The sequence below is a fragment of the Pogoniulus pusillus genome, chromosome 28, assembly GCF_015220805.1.
Source record: "Pogoniulus pusillus isolate bPogPus1 chromosome 28, bPogPus1.pri, whole genome shotgun sequence".
Lineage (NCBI taxonomy): Eukaryota > Metazoa > Chordata > Aves > Piciformes > Lybiidae > Pogoniulus > Pogoniulus pusillus.
The window spans coordinates 14,596,666-14,614,062 of NC_087291.1; the positions used below are offsets into that span (position 1 = coordinate 14,596,666).

Below are 17,397 nucleotides of genomic sequence, written 5' to 3' on the forward strand. Positions count from 1 at the left end.
TACTGAACCACATGAGATGCACAGGTAAGACCTGGTGTTGTAAGAGAATTCTTACAGGAGAGTTGCTGGAGCACAGAAAGGTAGGAAAATTTCTTTGGGCCTGGGTGGGGAATACTCTAATATCTCTATTTTGTACATCTCTTCAGGTGAAACCCTTTAAAACAGATTCTGAACTTCAATATTTCAGATAAAGGCTTTATTGCCTTTCTCATTGCATGACCCCTCTGTGACTTGGGGAGGAAAAAAAAAGATACATTCTGACCCATTCTGTGGCTTACCAAAATAGACTCAAGGTTTGGTGTGTGAAAGACACTTTAGGCTGACCCAATTAGGCATGAACTGACTCTTAGCACTGAACAAAACTGTTTTGTTTTCTCCTTGAGAGCTGGGAAGCTAAATCACCACCATGCAATTTATCAGCAAAATGTGCTTCCAGAAGCTCTTCTACTTACAAAACCCAAAGTAACAACCACATCTACTGGAAGAAAATGATGTACTTGTCTGAATTCTTCGGTTCAGTGATTTCTCTCCTTGAATCCTGTCTTTCGTGGGTGAACCAACATCTTTCTTTTTTTGTTTTATGTTGCTGTGGCCAGATGATGCTAGCAATATTTTTTATAACTCAAAATCTTTGAAAGCAAAAAACCTGATGGCTTTCAAAAGCAGTCTGAGCAGATGCAATTTTGTCAGAGTACAGACCTGTTTCATTCTTCCTGCCTCAAGAAGACCAGCACATCACAGATTCTCTTCCCCCCCATCCAGTCTGTAATACCTTCCTTCTGAGTAGCTTGGTCATCCTTCTCAATGCTTTTCTTAAGAATCAGCTGGCTAATATAAAACTTCTCTTTTTTAAGGAGGTGGATGGAAATCAAATTTACTTTGTTATTCAGAAACGAAGCAGAGAAAATGTGTTTCCCTTTCCAATTACACTGGTTTTATTATCTCTTTTCACACTGCTGTCACGTCTCAGGAGGACTGCACAGAGCCTGAGCACATGTAAGAAAGGCAATCTGTGTTGCTCTGAAGTGCAGCTTTCAGGAAGAAAAGCATTCACTAAGTGGACCGAGCTCCTTTCATGCAAGGTACCACAATGAAAATGCTGCAAGGTGCAAGGCAGAACTTTCACAGAGCTTCTTCTCAGCAATCACAGAACAGATCTGGTTGGAAGACACCCCAAAGAACATCCAGCCCGACCCTCGGCCCCCAGCTGAAGGGTCCACATTAAACCATGTCCCCAAGCACCAGGTCCACATGCCTCTTGGACAGCTCTGAGATGGTGACAGCACCACTGCTCTGGGCAGAGCATTGCAATGTTTGAGAACCCTTCCAGTGAAGAAATTCCTAACACCCAGCCTGAACCTCCCCTGGTGCAGCTTGGAGCCATTTCCTCTGGGCCTGCCACTTAACAGCAGGGAGAAAGGGCTGCCCCCTTCTCACTCCCACCCAGCTTCAGGCAGTTGTAGGGAGCGATGCAGGCTCCCCTCAGCCTCCTCTCCTCCAGACTGAACAACTCCAGTGCCCCAGCTGCTCCTCACCGTGCTCCAGAGCCTCTGCAGCTTCACTGCCCTTCCCTGGACATGCCCAGCACTTCGCTGTCTTCTTGTAGTAGCTGGTCTGAACCTCAAGGAGTGGCCTCTCCAGGGCCGAGGACAGGGGCAAAATCACTTCCTTACGGCTGCTGGGCACACTGCTGCTGAGCCAGGCCAGGCTCCTTGCAGGCCATGTGCTGTAGGCCCTTCACTGGCCTCCTTGTCCTTCTCCAGACACGCTCTGGCACCCCCATGGCCCTGCTGCAGTGAGGGGCCCAGGGCCGGACACAGCACTCACGCTGAGGCCTCACCAGTGCTGTGTGCAGGAGGGCAATGCTCCTCCTGTCCCTGCTGCCCACAGTGTCTGATACCAGCTGGGATGCCATTGGCTTTCGTGGCCACCCAGGCCCTGCTGACTCACACTGAGTCAAATCCCAGCCCGTGCCCCCAGGCCCCTCGCCCAGGGTGCAGCTTTCCAGCCACACATGCCCGAGTCTGTAGGAAGCTGTTGGCAGAGAGAGTGATTGGCATTGGAATGGGCTGCCCAGGGAGGTGGTGGAGGCACTGTCCCTGGGGGTGTTCAAGCCAAGCCTGGCTGAGGCACTTAGTGCCATGGTCTGGCTGACTGGCCAGGGCTGGGTGCTAGGTTGGACTGGCTGAGCTTGGGGCTCTCTTCCAACCTGGCTGATTGTATGATCCTTACCGTGGGCTGCTGCGAGCCAGCTGCAGGCCTGGCACTTGGCCTTGCTCAACTTCATGCAGTTGGCCTCAGGCCATGGCTCTGACCTGTCCAGAGCTGCTGCAAAGCTTCCCAACCCTCCAGCAGGTGGACACAGCCACCCAGCCTGGGGCTGTCTGCAAACTTACTGAGGGTGCTCTGGCTCAGGTCACTGATAAAGGCATTCAGGAGCACTGAACCCTGGGAGGACACCACCAGTGCCTGGGTGCCAGCCAGATCTAACTCTGTTCACCACCAGTCTTTGGGCCTGGCCATTCAGCCAGCTTCTTACCCAGGGCAGAGAGCACTTGTCCAGGCTTTGTGGGGTAAGCTTCTGAAGGAGAAAGCTGCGAGTGATGGATAAGCACAGGGCCAAACGAGCAAGAGTTCTGCTAACAAATCCTGGCAGCTTGACTAGCACTTAGCTTTGGCTAGGGCCGGGGAGGAGGTTGGACCTGATGATGTCTGGAGGTGCCTTCCAACCCTTAGCAATCTATGATTCTATGAAATAAAACAACCTGAGAAAGGATTAGCAGTGTTTATTTTTGTCAGGAAGAGTAAAACATACCCTGCCTCTGATCTGAAAGGGGACGGGGAGTTAAGCAGTGTCAAAAGGAAAAGGATGCACTTCACAAGCAATTAGTAGCTTCCTGTCCCTCCTAATTATTACTTGCATGATGATACACTTTGCAAAAAGTCACTTCTTTCTGGTTCTTTTTTCAAGCCTTGTACAATGACAGCCATGCCAATGACAACCATGTCAACAGCACTCCTCCTTCCTCTGGAAGCCTCACCTGCAGCACTGCTAGACAGGACCCCGCTGATGGACACCAAACCTATGCACTAAGTCTCCTGGCATAGTCTGGTTTAGTGCTTAAGCTCTTCCCATTTAATTAAATATGACTATTTTCCAACCTGCACATGACAGCTCACCCCCACACCCCCCTGCATTTCCAAGTGGGACAGATCAAGACATAACCTCCTAATGGAACATGGCATTTAATTAATTAATTAATCAATCAATCAGGAGGGAAAACCACTATTAAGCAGGACTTCTGATTCCCTGAAAACCAGAGGGATCTCTTATCAAAATATAAAGGTACCATAAACAAATCAGTTCAGAATGCTCAGCAACCACATTTTTTCTTGTAAAATGATGATTTTTTAATCAGCATAATTGTTCTTTGACTTAGGAGACCTTGAGATGGAAAGATGAAAGGTACAGACACTCTGCTATGTTCATGCACAAAAGACAGCCCTGCCTTGACCTATGTCTCTTTCCACACGCAGTTTGAGATGCCGCAACCACAGCTCTGCCAGAACAACGAGTCACTTGAATTACATGATGATGTAAATACATAACACATTGGATACTGTAGTCCTGGGATGGAACTTGCTTGGCTAGTCTTGGCACCAGTCAGAACGTTCTTGTCAGCAGACACAGGAGTGTAGCTGGTTAAATTCTGAGTCTTGGACCTCCAGCAATATTTTTTGATTGTTTGTTTGGTTTGTTTTAAATTCAGGTCAGCCGAGATCAAAGGTGACTGGTGAGAAATCAAAGGTGCATCCAACTGTAGCAGCTCCCTCAGAGCATTCAGTTCTTTTCTCCCCTTCATCCCATTTGGCATATTTGCTATTTGCACCTACTGTAATAGAAGCAAAAAGTGTAATTTTAGTTTGTGTTCTTTGCTGTGCAGAACTATCACCAATACAGCAGGCTGAAACGTCAACAGTGCTTACAGAACAGACGTGGACATCACATGGGAGATGTCCACAGTGAGAGATTTTCAAGCAGAATCTTTACATTTTATACTCTGCTGTGGCTTGAGGAGTTGAGTATTTTTTTTTCAACCCCCAACCATTAAATACAAGACCAATACACAGCATACAGAGATGCATTGTACACGTAGAAATGATACAGATAGACAGGTACAGAGAGGGAGTGTTCACAGTGAACATTATGCTACCCACACACTGTAAGTGTTTACTAATCCATGTTACTGTCAGCACAGATGTTGACTCACACAAAACAACTCCACTCAGCTTCTGACTCTGAAGAGAACAGAGAACTGATGCATATATTAAAAAAATAGGTATAAAATACTTTGCTAAAAAACTTGAGAAGCTGAATTTGAAACAAGATGTCAGAAAAATAGTGTCACAGTATCACAGTATCATCAGGGTTGGAAGAGACCTCACAGATCATCAAGTCCAACCCTTTACCACAATGGCATGTAAGACCAGCCAAGCCTCCACTATTTTTTCTACCATCTCCACTTTAAAACAGAACAAAACAAAAAATGACATTGGAATGAGCCAAGCCACAAACCCTTCATAGACAATCTCAAGCTGATAGGTTTGAATGTTAACTCTGCATCAATTTTCATCTATCATCCTTTACCTTGGTCCAGTTGAAAATTACACAAGCCATAAATTAGCTTTAAACAAGTTTTGAATCAGCCTGGAACTAGTTTTTAAATTAAAGAGCCATCAGTATATTACATGGTACTGTCATTTTATTACCCCAATCAATTCTGTGTGGCCTGAGGTAGAAAGGAAATGGATGCTGTCTTCATTTGCAAAGGGTTTATCTCTCACACCAGGCTCTGAAAACATGACTGCAGTAATGAATTGGGAACCAAAGTTACTAACAAAGACTTCAGCAGTTGCAAACGAGAAGTATTTTCTTTTGTCCCTCTTCAGACTTACAAAAGAGAAGAAAGAAGAGGAAAAAAAGCCCTTTCTGAAACATGCAACCAGCTTCTTCAGGCCGAAGGACTGTGGGGAGAAATCAGCACATTTCCACTGAAGTGCTAAAGTGCTTGCAGCCTCTCAGAGTACCATTTTCAGTGCTGCCCAGGAAAAGCCTCCCCGGGTCAGAAGGAAGGTGCCTCTCTAGCCCAGACAGCAGAGCATCTCTGCATCACTGGTAGCCATCCTTCCTCTCCCTTGCACCCCAGGGGCATGCTTTGAAAGCATTCATGAAACCTCTGCCAGAATCTGGTATAATCTAGTGAAGAGGAGCTGTCTCCCAGTTCTCCACAGTTCACAGGTGGACAAAGCAAATCCCCAGGAGAAATGTAGAGTTTCCCTCAATCTACTCAGGTGTCAGATCAATCACTTTGCCACCCCTAGGATTTACACTGCATCAGCTAATGAGGTAAGAGCACAGGCTTCACACTTCTAAGTCACGCTCCACAGCAGTAAAATTTCCCTTCCTCTTGCTGTTCTGCCTCTGTCACTCTCTGCATGCTGATTTTATTTAACACCTGACAATCTCCTCTCTTCCTCTGTCCTCTCCCAAGAAAGGCAAATACAAATGCAACCTTTAATGCACGTGTGCTAACCTCCTGCACTGCCAGCCACAGGGACAACATCGTTTGTCTGTCCTTGGCTGTTTTTCCTCTCTCTTGAGGAAGGGATGACAGCTTCTGTGTTTATACACTGTTAACACAACAGGGTCTCACTCTCAGCTGACTCTGAAACTACCTCGGTTCAGGTAATAAACCTTAACAGAGCTCTAAAACCTCTGCCTGCTTTTAAAGAGAGAAACAAATACCTTTGATAATTCTGTATTTTCCAAACATAGACACTTATTTACATGCTTTAGCCTCACACTATTTTCCCCCCAAACACACTGTGAATGTGAAGGAATTAATAAAGCTACAAGAGGTTTCCAATAAATACTCCTCTGTTTCAATTTATTATCCCTCTATCACTCAGTAAGCCACAACACTGACAAAGTAAGCTTGCACCTCTGAAATCTACCTACATTTACAAGTGTCAAAAGGGTGAATTGTTTTAAATATAAGGATGCTACCATTGCTAGTATTTTACTTGAAGCATTAGAGCAAAGCATGGAAGGAAAGAGAGTCATGTGTTTGGATGCTTCTTTCAAATGGAAAAATTAAAACCTTATATTTAAAGCTGGAAAAAAGCACTCACAAAATGAAGTTTTCCACATTTATGCTTTCAACTGTATGACATGCAAATGAGCCCTGCAAACAGCAGAACATTTTACACGTGGAAGGCATTCTCATTCACTCATCTCTGGCACCTGAATTAGTTTCCCAACTCACATATTTCTTACACTTCCATCACTCAGTCTACTAATCCTACCTCTCACTGGACTGAATTCTCCACCTTTCAAAGCAAACTCCCCTAGACTACTGCATTTCCTTTTCACTTTCTGACCATTCAAAAGCTGTTCTTTTCACTGCCTTTTCCAACAGCTGCTTTCTGTGACTCCAGAATTCTCTGAAATGTATTCAAAATCAACTCTTAAAACAATGAAGGAGATGGTTGAGGGTACAAAACCTGACATCAAATGTCACACTACAGGTTCACCACGCTCATCTTGTATAGAATCATAGAATCAACCAGGTTGGAAGAGACCTCCAAGATCATCCAGTCCAACCTATCACCCAGCCCTAACCAATCAACCAGACCATGGCACTAAGTGCCTCATCCAGTCTTTTCTTGAAGACCCCCAGGGACGGTGCAGAGGAACACAACTTTCCTGTTACTACCCCGGATTAAAGCCATTGATCACACAGGTGCTACTGCCAAACAATTTTTTGCATGAACATCATGACCAGAAATGTTTAGGATTACTTCAAGACAGGGCAGAAGTGTCAGCATCTATCTGTTTTGTGCTAAATCTCTCATGTCTTGCATAACTTGGTAATTATCTGGTGCACCAGAGCAAAAAATTTTATATGAATATAAAAATACTTTGCAGGATATTAATTAGAGTGGCCAGGCTGCTGTACTATGCCATTACCACTGCAGATGAGTAACTCAGTATCATTCCCTTTTCCTGTTCACACAGGAATCACCCAGGTTGGAAGGGACCTCCAAAAGTCATCTAGTCCACCCCCCGCTGCAGTCAGCAGGGACAGCCTCAATTAGATCAGGTCACCCAGAGTCCCATCAAGCCTCACCTTGAGTATCTCCAGGGAAGGGCTCTCAACCACCTCTCTGGGCAATCCATTCCAGTGCTCAACCACTGAATTTCTTCCTGTATACTGTTTTGCTATGTTTTATTATTATGAATTAGGTTTCAAGCACATGCTACAAAGTTATTTTTGTCCTGCTTTTATATTTTACTGAGTTTTAAAGGTTGTTTTATGGAGTTCTAAAAGCTCCTTCAGAGAACACACACAGAATTTACTGCTGCTGGGTCAGGATATTCCACTTGACCTATGCCCATTTTGTACAGCTCTAACATCTCTGAGTCCTTTTTTTCCCCCTCTGTCAAAAGAAAAACCCTTAAGCAAACAACCCAAAAGTTACAAAGCAAATTCTCAAACACATTGCAAGCATTTATGGCCCCAGCAACTGTGGAGTTCACTCTACAGGTGTGTTGCATGAAACTGCAACTGTTGACTTCAGCATACTTACAGTGATGCAGGCACTTCACAGCCAACATTTAAACCAGGATGTTCTAAACAACAAATGTACAAAGCCACACATGCACAAAGCTGTAGCAGTTGTGGAAGGCAGTGCTGCAGCTACAATTGCTCCTGTAGTAAAAGCTACATTTGGGGTTGCAGTCGTTTCCTTAAGCAATGTTTCTTTCCCTTCAGAAATGTTGAGAGCAGACCATAGTAAACCATTCCCACAGTTGCTCTAAAGGATAGAATCATGGAATCATTAAGGTTGGAAAAGACCTCTACGATCAAGTCCAACCATCAACCCAACACCACCATGCCCACTAAACCATGTCCCAGAGTGTCACCTCAACATGTCTTTGCACAACCTTCAAGGATGGTGACTCTACCACCTTCCTGGACAGGCTGTTCCAAGGCCTGACCATTCTTTCAGTGAATAAACTTTTCCCAATAGGGACTATTGACAAGGTCTGGTAATGACAGGATGAGGAGGAATGGGTTTGAACTGGCAGAGGGGAGATTTAAACTAGATGTTAGGAAAGGGTTCTTTCCAGTGAGGGTGGTGAGACACTGGCACAGGGTGCCAGGGAGGTTGTGGAGCACAGCATCACCCAACGTGATCTTTGATCACGTTGGGTGATGCTGTGCTCCACAACCTCCCTGGAGGTGTTCAGGGCCAGGGTAGATGAGGCCTTGAACAACCTGTTCTAGTGGGAGGTGTCCCTGCCTATGGCAAGGGGTTGGAACCAGATGATCTTTGAGGACCCATCCAACCTAAACCATTCTATAATTAATATTCAGTCTAAGTCTCTCCTGGTGCAACTTGAGTTTGTTTCCTCTTGTTACTCGGGAGAAGAGGCTGACCCTCACTTCACTACAACTTCCTTTCAGGCAGTTGTAGAGAGCAAGAAGGTCTCCCCTCAGCCTCTTTTTGTGCAGACCTAACAACTCCAGTTCCCTTGGCTGCTCCTCACAAGAGCTTTTCTGTAGACCCTTCACCAGCCTCACTGACCTTCACTGGACATGCTCCAGCACCTCAATGTCTGTCTTGCATTATGTGGCCCCAACCTGAACCCAATACCAAAGGTGTGGCCTCAGCAGTGCTGAGTACAGAGGTACCATAATTTTTCCACTCCTCCTGGCCACACTATTCCTGACCCAGGCTAGGATAACATTGGCCTTCTTGGCCACCTGAGCATCTTGCTGGCTCATGGTCAGGTGATTGTTAACCAGCACTCCCAGGTCCTTTTCTGCCAGGCATCTTTCCAGCCACTCTGCCCCAGGCTTGGAGCATTGCATGGGGTTGTTGTGACTCCAGTGCAGCACCCAGCACTGGGCCTTGTAAAATAGTTTTACCCCACCTGCATTTCTGTTGAAACTGTATTTAAGTTGCCCCAAACTTTCCATGCTCTTGGATTGCTGAGGTAGTGTCAGCTTGGGAGTAAGGTACAGCAGCAAACTTCCTTGACCTCTCAGGGTCAAGCTGCAGATCTGCACAATTTATGGTCAAAGTAGTTTTCTTTCCTGCACTTCAGCAGCCTGGGAGAAAGCACACACAAAATTTACTCACAATACATGGCTAACACTTAACTTGAACTAGAAGAGTGAGCACTTCAGAAGATCTCTGCTCCAAAAAGCAGCTGCTTTATTCTGACAAAAATAGAACATAGCTCGGAAAAGGCCTTCTTTCAAGCACACAATCTTCAGACACTATGCATCAGAATGCAGAGTGTGTCTGTCAGATGTTGGAACAAAGCCTTAAATTGTACCATCCAACTTAATTCTCAAGATAGGGTCAGCACATTCACAAAGTGTTTGTGGTTTCTTTTTTTCTTCCCTTTTGAGAAGTCCTTTAAGCAGTATTTATTTAGCTCCTTACATCTTCATCAGCATTGATTCTTGCTTTTCAGCTCCTTGAAGTCCAGATTTTCCCAACATCATGCAAAACAGAGCGATATTAAAATGCCTGATCACCAAAAGCATCAGAAAAATGTCAAAGGCTACTTATTAAATCAGGACTCCTTTGCATTTCCCCCTACTTCCAGAATGCTTTAACAGTCACTCCGTGCCAGAGTAACTACTGTGGTGCCAGGGGAACAGGTCTGGAGAGCAAAGCAGTCAGTGCTGAGGATCAGGCAGATGTGCTACACGTTTCAAAGATGTGACTAGTTTGGTCACAGAGTGCCCATTATTGGTCAGAATACACCCTCAGCTTTAGGGCACAGGATGCCCATTACCAGTCAGAATCCATCCTTAGCTTTAGGGCCCTTGATGCCCATTACCAGTCAGAATCCATCCTCAGCTTTAGGGCACATGATGCCCATTACCAGTCAGAATCCATCCTTAGCTTTAGGGCCCTTGATGCCTATTACCAGTCAGAATCCATCCTCAGCTTTAGTGTCCCTTGGTGCCCATTACCAGTCAGAATCCATCCTTAGCTTTAGTGTCCCTTGGTGCCCATTACCAGTCAGAACACATCCTCAGCTTTGGTGTCCCTTGACATCAACCTGGTTGGCCTTCTTGAGACCACCCCATTCTGTGAACCAAAGGGTGGCAGCAGGTGACCACTGTGTAAGTCCTTTCAAAAAGGACATTTCTGGTCTGAGAATGCTGAGATAAGCACACAGTAAGATTAAGATCCATGAAAGTGACTGTAACAGGACATTGATCCATTTAAGCTGATCAATAGGAAGCAGTCAAAATAACAGGGTGCCTTAAATACCAGCTTTATTCAGAATTGAGTAGCATTACTCTGGATTATCAACAGTTCCTTCACCCAGCCTGAGATTTACTACTTTGAAAGTTCTCCAGAGTCTATCAACTCCCTTTCCCCCTTTCTTCAAGTGTAAAAACAAATAAGCCAACAAAGCTCCAAACTCCAGACACACTCAGTGCCTTACTTTTAGACAATGGGTTGATTGCTGTCAAAAATCAACCTGTGAACACATTCAAGAATCCCAGGTAAAATCCAAAAGTCCTGGTTCATATGCCTCTTTTTTTCCCCCTTTTCTTAATAGAGTTCAAAATCACCTTTCAAAATCTCAAGGGATTGCAGAAGTCATCTCACTAGTCTGTTGGTGAAGCAGTAGGCTTTGCAGGGAAGAATGAATCACTGGGTAAAATGATTCCTTGGATATTAAGGAGGGTACCTGGGAAAGGGTACAGATTGTCTGCTGAATGTTTTACTATTCTATAGCAAGGTGCCTTTCAACCTCTGGGCTGCACCCAGAAAGCACATAAACATCAACAGGTCTACAGGTCATCCCTAGGAGAGAATTAGTAACAGATGACTAAATCACACCTCCCCAGTCTCAAACTTTTATTTTCTCCTAGTCACCTTTTAAATGTAAGAGTCTTGAAACTATCCTTACACGAATAGAGACAACAATAACCTTCAAAAGGTTCCTTACCACCATCAATTAAAAAAAAACAAATAGAATATCATTTTCTTCTGAAGTTCCTCTGCTGGCTGCAACCCTTCCATCTATAAGACAGTGCAGACATCAGGCACTAGAAGGAAAACATAGAATAGAATCATAGACTCACAGAATCAAACAGGTTGGAAGAGACCTCCAAGATCATCCAGTCCAACCTAGCACCCAGCCTTAGCCAATCAGCCAGACCATGGCACCAAGTGCCTCATCCAGTCCTTTCTTGAACACCTTCAGGGATGACAACTCCACCACCTCCCTGGGCAGCCCATTCCAATGCCAATCACTCTCTCTGCCAACAACTTCCTCCTAACATCCAGCCTAGACTTTCCCCAGCACAACTTGAGACTGTGTCTCCTTGTTCTGTTGCTGGTTGCTTGGGAGAAGAGACCAACCCCACCTGGCTACAGCCTCCCTTCAGGTAGTTGTACACAGCAATGAGCTCTGCCCTGAGCCTCCTCTTCTGCAGGCTGCACACCCCCAGCTCCCTCAGCCTCCCCTCACAGGGCTGTGCCCCAGGCCCCTCCCCAGCGTTGTTCATTCATTCCACAATGCATGTGCAAACACCAGCACCTGATAGCTAATCCTTACTGCACAGGATGGGTTACGCGGTTAATATTCGCTTACGTCAACGACTGTGCCCATCTGCTGACACCCTCCTACTTCCAGAAATAAACTCATGATGTGATTAACCCCACTCCAAGTACACTTGTGTGTACCTTCCATAAATACCAAGTTTTTTGCCATTTCCTTTTTGACACATCTTTTCTTTGGCTTTTTATACCACATCTTAAATGGATGCCATCTGCCCTTCAGTCTTCCTGAGATTAGTGGCTAGAAGAAACCTTAATATCTACAGATTCCAAGGTTTTTCCATATAGGAGTTTTTTTGGTACTGTTTTGACACAGCTGAAATACACTGAAGACCTTTCAAATGTGCCCAAAGGGGTTTCAAACCACTGAACCAGGTAATAATTTCCAACTGCCACCAAAAGACACATTTACTGTACAAGCTAAGATAAACTTAATTGCTACCAGAAGTTAACAATGCACTTTAAAGGCTGTGTAAAATAAATAAAGAACGAATCTTTCCAAAGGCCACCTTAAAATTCCACACACTATTGGTGCTTTAGCTCGGTAGAGCTGATTGCAATGCTCTCACAGTGACATTCCCTCATAAGCCATTTGCTGAGCCAGTTTTTAAGAGGGAACTTTTCTGCTACAGAATGCTGAAATCCAGTGAGACACTCCTTTGCACAGAGAAGTGGCTGACACAGCACAAATCAGCAGTGCCCAGCTGCCTTCTGCAAAATGTGATTAACTGTGGCTGGCACTAAGAGAATCTCTGTTTCAGAATGGTGACTGAACCTGACTAGCACTATCTAGCACGAGGGGGAAAAGCAAATCTTCTCTCTGCTAAAAGTCATTACTTGCTTAGCTCTTCACAAAATGGCAGTTCTTTTTTTTTTTGTGGTTTCTTCCCCCCCCCCCCCACCTCTCCTTTCTCTCCCCTGGTTCAATATGATTAGATTTTGCCCAGGTAGCATTAGTGAGTTACACTGAGGAGTGCCACAGCACTTAAAGTACCACATATGGCTGATTTTTTGGAAAGGCTTTAAAACAAAATCAACCGTGAGAATAAACTTGAGCAGGCAATTAGGCAACTGCAATGATGTGTTCAGATCTTATCCCTGAGACTAACAGTTAAAGATCTAATTCATAGAATCACAGAATCAGAGAATGGTCCAGGCCAGAAGGGACCTCTAGAGGTCATCTAGTCCAGCCCCCTTGCAGTCAGCAGAGACATCCCCACTAAACCAGGTCGCCCAGGGCCCCATCAAGCCTCACCTTGAATGTCTCCAGGGAAGGGGCCTCAACCACCTCCCTGGGCAACCTGTTCCAGTGTTCCACTACCCTCATAATAAAGAGTCTTCCATCATACTGAGTACAAGAACAGGTGGAGCAACCCTGACTGAATCTATGACTCTACGACTCTAGGATATTTGCAGCATAATAAATGTGGGCCAGTGAGGAATTAAAGAATTCTTACTTACATGCCTTCTAGTCCTGTATAAAACAGAATCATAGAATCACAGAATATCAGGGGCTGGAACTGACCTTTAACATCATCTGGTCCAGAGCAGGATCACCCAAAGCAGATCACACTGGAATGCATCCAGATGGTTCTTGAATATCTCCAGAGAGAAGGACTCCACAATTCCCCTGGGCAGCCTGTTCCAGTGCTCTGTCACCCTCACAGGGAAAAAATTCTTCCTCAGGTTCGGATGGAACTTCCTATGCCTCAACTTCCACCCATTGCCCCTTGTCCTGTCATTGGGCATCACCCAGCAGAGCCTGGCTCCAGCCTCCTGCCACTCACCCCTTACATATCTATAAACATGACGAAGGCAAGAACTCTATTCCAGGTAAAGAAATTGATCTTGGTAAAACCAGAAGACTACTGTGCAAAATTAGAGTGGAATGGGATGCCAGCAGGCTCTAGATATACCTGTGTACCTCTTGAGGATTCCCTTTATGTCACTGCAAGGCACACACCTTTTGCTGTTTTCTGCAAAGCCTTCAGGTCTTCATGAGCATTCAACTTAGAAGGTTAAGCACAATGGATATGGTTTTTAACACTGCCCTCTTGGCAGTCTATATAATCCAAACCACAAATTTAACCAAGGCTTGAAAGGTTAGAACAGTCAAGTCAGCCACAAGCTCTTCATTCACACAGGTTGGATTTTATTGGGATGCTCTCAAACCCAACCTGTGCTCTACTAATTAATTAAACAACAATCAACATTTCCAATAGAGTTGATAATAAATTGCAGCCAATTAACATTTATTGGCAAATTTGTTTATGACTCTGCTCACCAGGAAGCCCCTAATTAGCATTACTCAAAAGGCTCATTATTTTAGAAACAGAAACTTGGAAGTCAACTGAATTGATGAAGTAGATCTGAGTGCAGATCGGTGATGCAAGCTATGATGCTTTGGCACCTACAGTTTGGTGCCTTTCACACAGGTGAATCATAGAATCAGTCAGGGTTGGAAGGCACCACAAGGATCACAGAATCATAGAATCAACCATGTGGGAAGAGACCTCCAAGCTCATCCAGTCCAACCTAGCACCCAGCCCTAGCCAGTCAACCAGACCATGGCACTAAGTGCCCCAGCCAGTCCTTTCTTGAACACCTCCAGGACAGTGACTCCACCACCTCCCTGGGCAGCCCATTCCAATGCCAATCACTCTCTCTGGGAAGAACTTCCTCCCAACATCCAGCCTATACTTGCCCCAGCACAACTTGAGACTGTGTCCCCTTGTTCTATTGCTGGTTGTCTGGGAGAAGAGGCCAACCCCCACATGGCTACAGCCTCCCTTCAGGTAGTTGTAGACAGCAGATCAGGCTGTCTACAGCCTCATCTATCCTGGCCTTAAACACCTCCACATGGATGGGGCTTCAAAATCTTCCTTTTGTGGCTTCCAAGAAACATAAACCAGAAAACTTGGATTAAAACTCCCATCTCCATGCCTTTTACATTTCAATATGATATCTTCAATATATGCAATCTACTGTCACAATGCTGCTCAACATTATAAACCTCCAGAAACTGAGTTCCAAAAGCAAGAAAAAGCCTCTAGTTCTATAAGGAGGAAGCATCTCCCTTGTCCTTCCCAGACACTGCTCCTCTTTCAGCCTTCTCACAGCCTTAGAGAGCAGGCACTCAGCTGCATACCAAAGAGGAGTTATAGAATCTCCCTGTTGCAGGGTGCTTCTCAGGGCTGAAAAAACACTCTCAGTTTCCATTCCCTCACGCTGTGCTAGCACAAACCCAGGTTTAGTGTCCTTACTTCAAACATGACACAAGCTGCTCTTCAGATTCCTCCCAACTGCAGATAGGTCCCAGCAGAGACTCTTTGCCATGCAGCACTACAGCAGCAGGCTGTGTAGGCTGTAAGTTCATCTTGTCACAGCATAGGAAGCCTAGGTTGTAACTCAGCAGAAGAGCTATTTCCTAGGTAAAGTGTGTCTGTAAGCAGGCTTTGTTAGAAACATGACCTAAAGAAGGTAAGGAGTAGCAGTGGTGTTTCTAACAGCTGCCCCTGAGGGGTTAAGGCCCCCTCCTTAACCACTACCTTGGAAGGCAGTGAAGGGGAAAGGGATTTGGGGGTCCTACTTGATGGGAGATTGATCCCCCAGCAGTATGCTCTTGTGGCCAGGAGGACCAATGTCTTTCTGGGGTGGATTAGAAGGGCTGTGGTTAGCAGGTCAAGAGAAGTTTTCCTGCCCCTCTACTCTGCCCTAGTGAGGCCACATCTGGAGTACTGTGTCCAGTTCTGGGCCCCTCAGTTCAAGAGGGACATAGAACTGCTTGAGAGAGTCCTTTGCAGAGCCACAAAGTTGATGAAAGGAGTTAAAGATCTCTCTTACGTGGAGAGACTGAGGGAGCTGGGGCTGTGCTGCTTGGAGAAGAGACTGAGAGGTGACCTCATCAATGTTTATAAAGGTGTAAAGGTGAGAGCCAGGAGGCTGGAGCCAGGTTCTGCTCAGTGATGCCCAATGGCAGGACAAGGGGCACTGGGTGGAAGCTGAGACATAGGAAGCTTCACTTAAACCTGATGAGGATTTTTTTTTCTCTGTGAAGGCTACAACTTCCCTTCCCAATTTCTTCTAATGTCAGCCAGTCTTTGTTGTTGCTTCAGTGCCATACACTTCATCTTAAACAAAAGCCAAACTGAAGAGAGCTTATGAAAAGCAGCACTACCTCACTAATAATTTGATTTGTGGGTCACCCAAAAAGCCTCTTGACAAAATAATTTGCTTCATCTAAAGGCAGAGTAAGGCATAATGGCAACAGAATGAATCATGCTTTTCAGCAGTATTCAAAACACATTTCCCTCTGCTTTTGTCACCACACTACAGAAGGCATTAAATGGTACAACTGGTCTCCCATTAAGAAAAAGAGCTTGTAACAACATGCAGTTGCAGCTGTAGAAAGAATTCTGTGCTGTTGGGTTGCTTATGAAAAGAAGTGAATGGAGTCAAGCAGCAAGTGACTTCCTCACTCTCCTGGGAAAAACGAGCCTTGGAAAAACAAGCAGTTTCTGGACCAAGTACCACTCAAATGGGGCTTTTTGGACCAAAAAAAAACAATTAAAAGTGCTGTGCATACTTAAAATCTTCATTGTCTAAGAAACATCACTGGGAAAAGAGATTCTTACCAGGTTTATTAAAGCTGCTGTTTTCTGACAACCACAGAATCATAGAATCAACCATGTGGGAAGAGACCTCCAAGCTCATCCAGTCCAACCTAGCACCCAGCCCTATCCAGTCAACCAGACCATGGCACTAAGTGCCTCAGCCAGGCTTTTCTTGAGCACCTCCAGGGATGGTGAACCAGCTTAGTGGAAGAAAAAATTCTGCATTTCAGCTCACACTCCTAATTGGTACTTTTATTTTTAAAACCTTTTAATTAATACTCTTTGATCTAACCTAGTGTTACTCCTCAAAATCTGAAATCTGGTTTTGCATTTGGAACAACAATACCTCTTCAAGAAAAAGATCCCTGTATTCCTACTGCCTTAATCTTCTGGCCAGTTAAACTTCCAGCCAGCTAAAAAGAGACTTGGTCAGGCCATTGCCCATTTCTTTACTGTGCTTCTTGATCATAGAAAGGCTTAGGTTGGAAGGACCTTAGAAATCACAGAACCAGTCAGGGTTGGAAGGGACCACAAGGATCATCTTGTTCCAATCCCCCCTGCCATGAGCAGGGACACCCTACCCTAGAGCAGGCTGGCCACAGCCTCATCCAGCCTGGCCTTCAACACCTCCAGGGATGGAGCCTCAACCACCTCCCTGAGCAACTCATTCCAGCCTCTCACCATTCTTATGATGAAGAACTTCCTCCTCACATCCAGTCTGAATCTCCCCACCTCTAGCTTTGCTCCATTATCTACTCCAGCCTCCCTGCCACAGGCAGGGATGCCTCTCAACTAGACTCAGCTTCTAAGGGTCTCATCCAAGCTGGCCTTGAACAACCCCATCCACAACTTCCCTGGGCAGCCTGTTTTGGAGTCCCATCACCCTCATACCAGAGAAATTCTTCCTAAGACCTGGTCTAAGCCTACTCTCCCTCAGCTTACAACCATTCCCCCCTGTCCTGTTGCTAGACACCCTTATGAAAAGACCCTCTGCAGCCTCCCTGTAGGATCCCTTCAAGTACTGCAAGGCAGTTGGCTGCGCCTAAGAAGTAGTGCAAGTCCATGCTGAGGGTCTAGCTGCCAGTAACGTGGGTGTTGGGAGAACTGACTTTGATGTGGA

The 17,397-nt window shown here is 45.4% G+C and overlaps 1 protein-coding gene across 5 annotated transcripts in view; it reads right to left on the minus strand.

The window, feature by feature from the left end:
- Positions 1-17,397, minus strand: part of PHF14 (PHD finger protein 14) — a 151,458-nt gene that overhangs the window by 34,616 nt on the left and 99,445 nt on the right. Inside the window, exon 18 of one of the 5 annotated variants that reach the window (XM_064167171.1) lies at positions 2,771-3,893. The exons of 3 other annotated variants lie outside the window; for them this stretch is intronic. In XM_064167171.1, the coding sequence (XP_064023241.1) occupies positions 3,891-3,893 (3 nt within the window). In that variant the 3' untranslated portion in view covers positions 2,771-3,890. Of the gene's footprint in view, positions 1-2,770; positions 3,894-10,878; positions 11,151-17,397 lie in introns of those variants that run through there. One more of the 5 variants, XM_064167168.1, reaches the window with a different exon arrangement.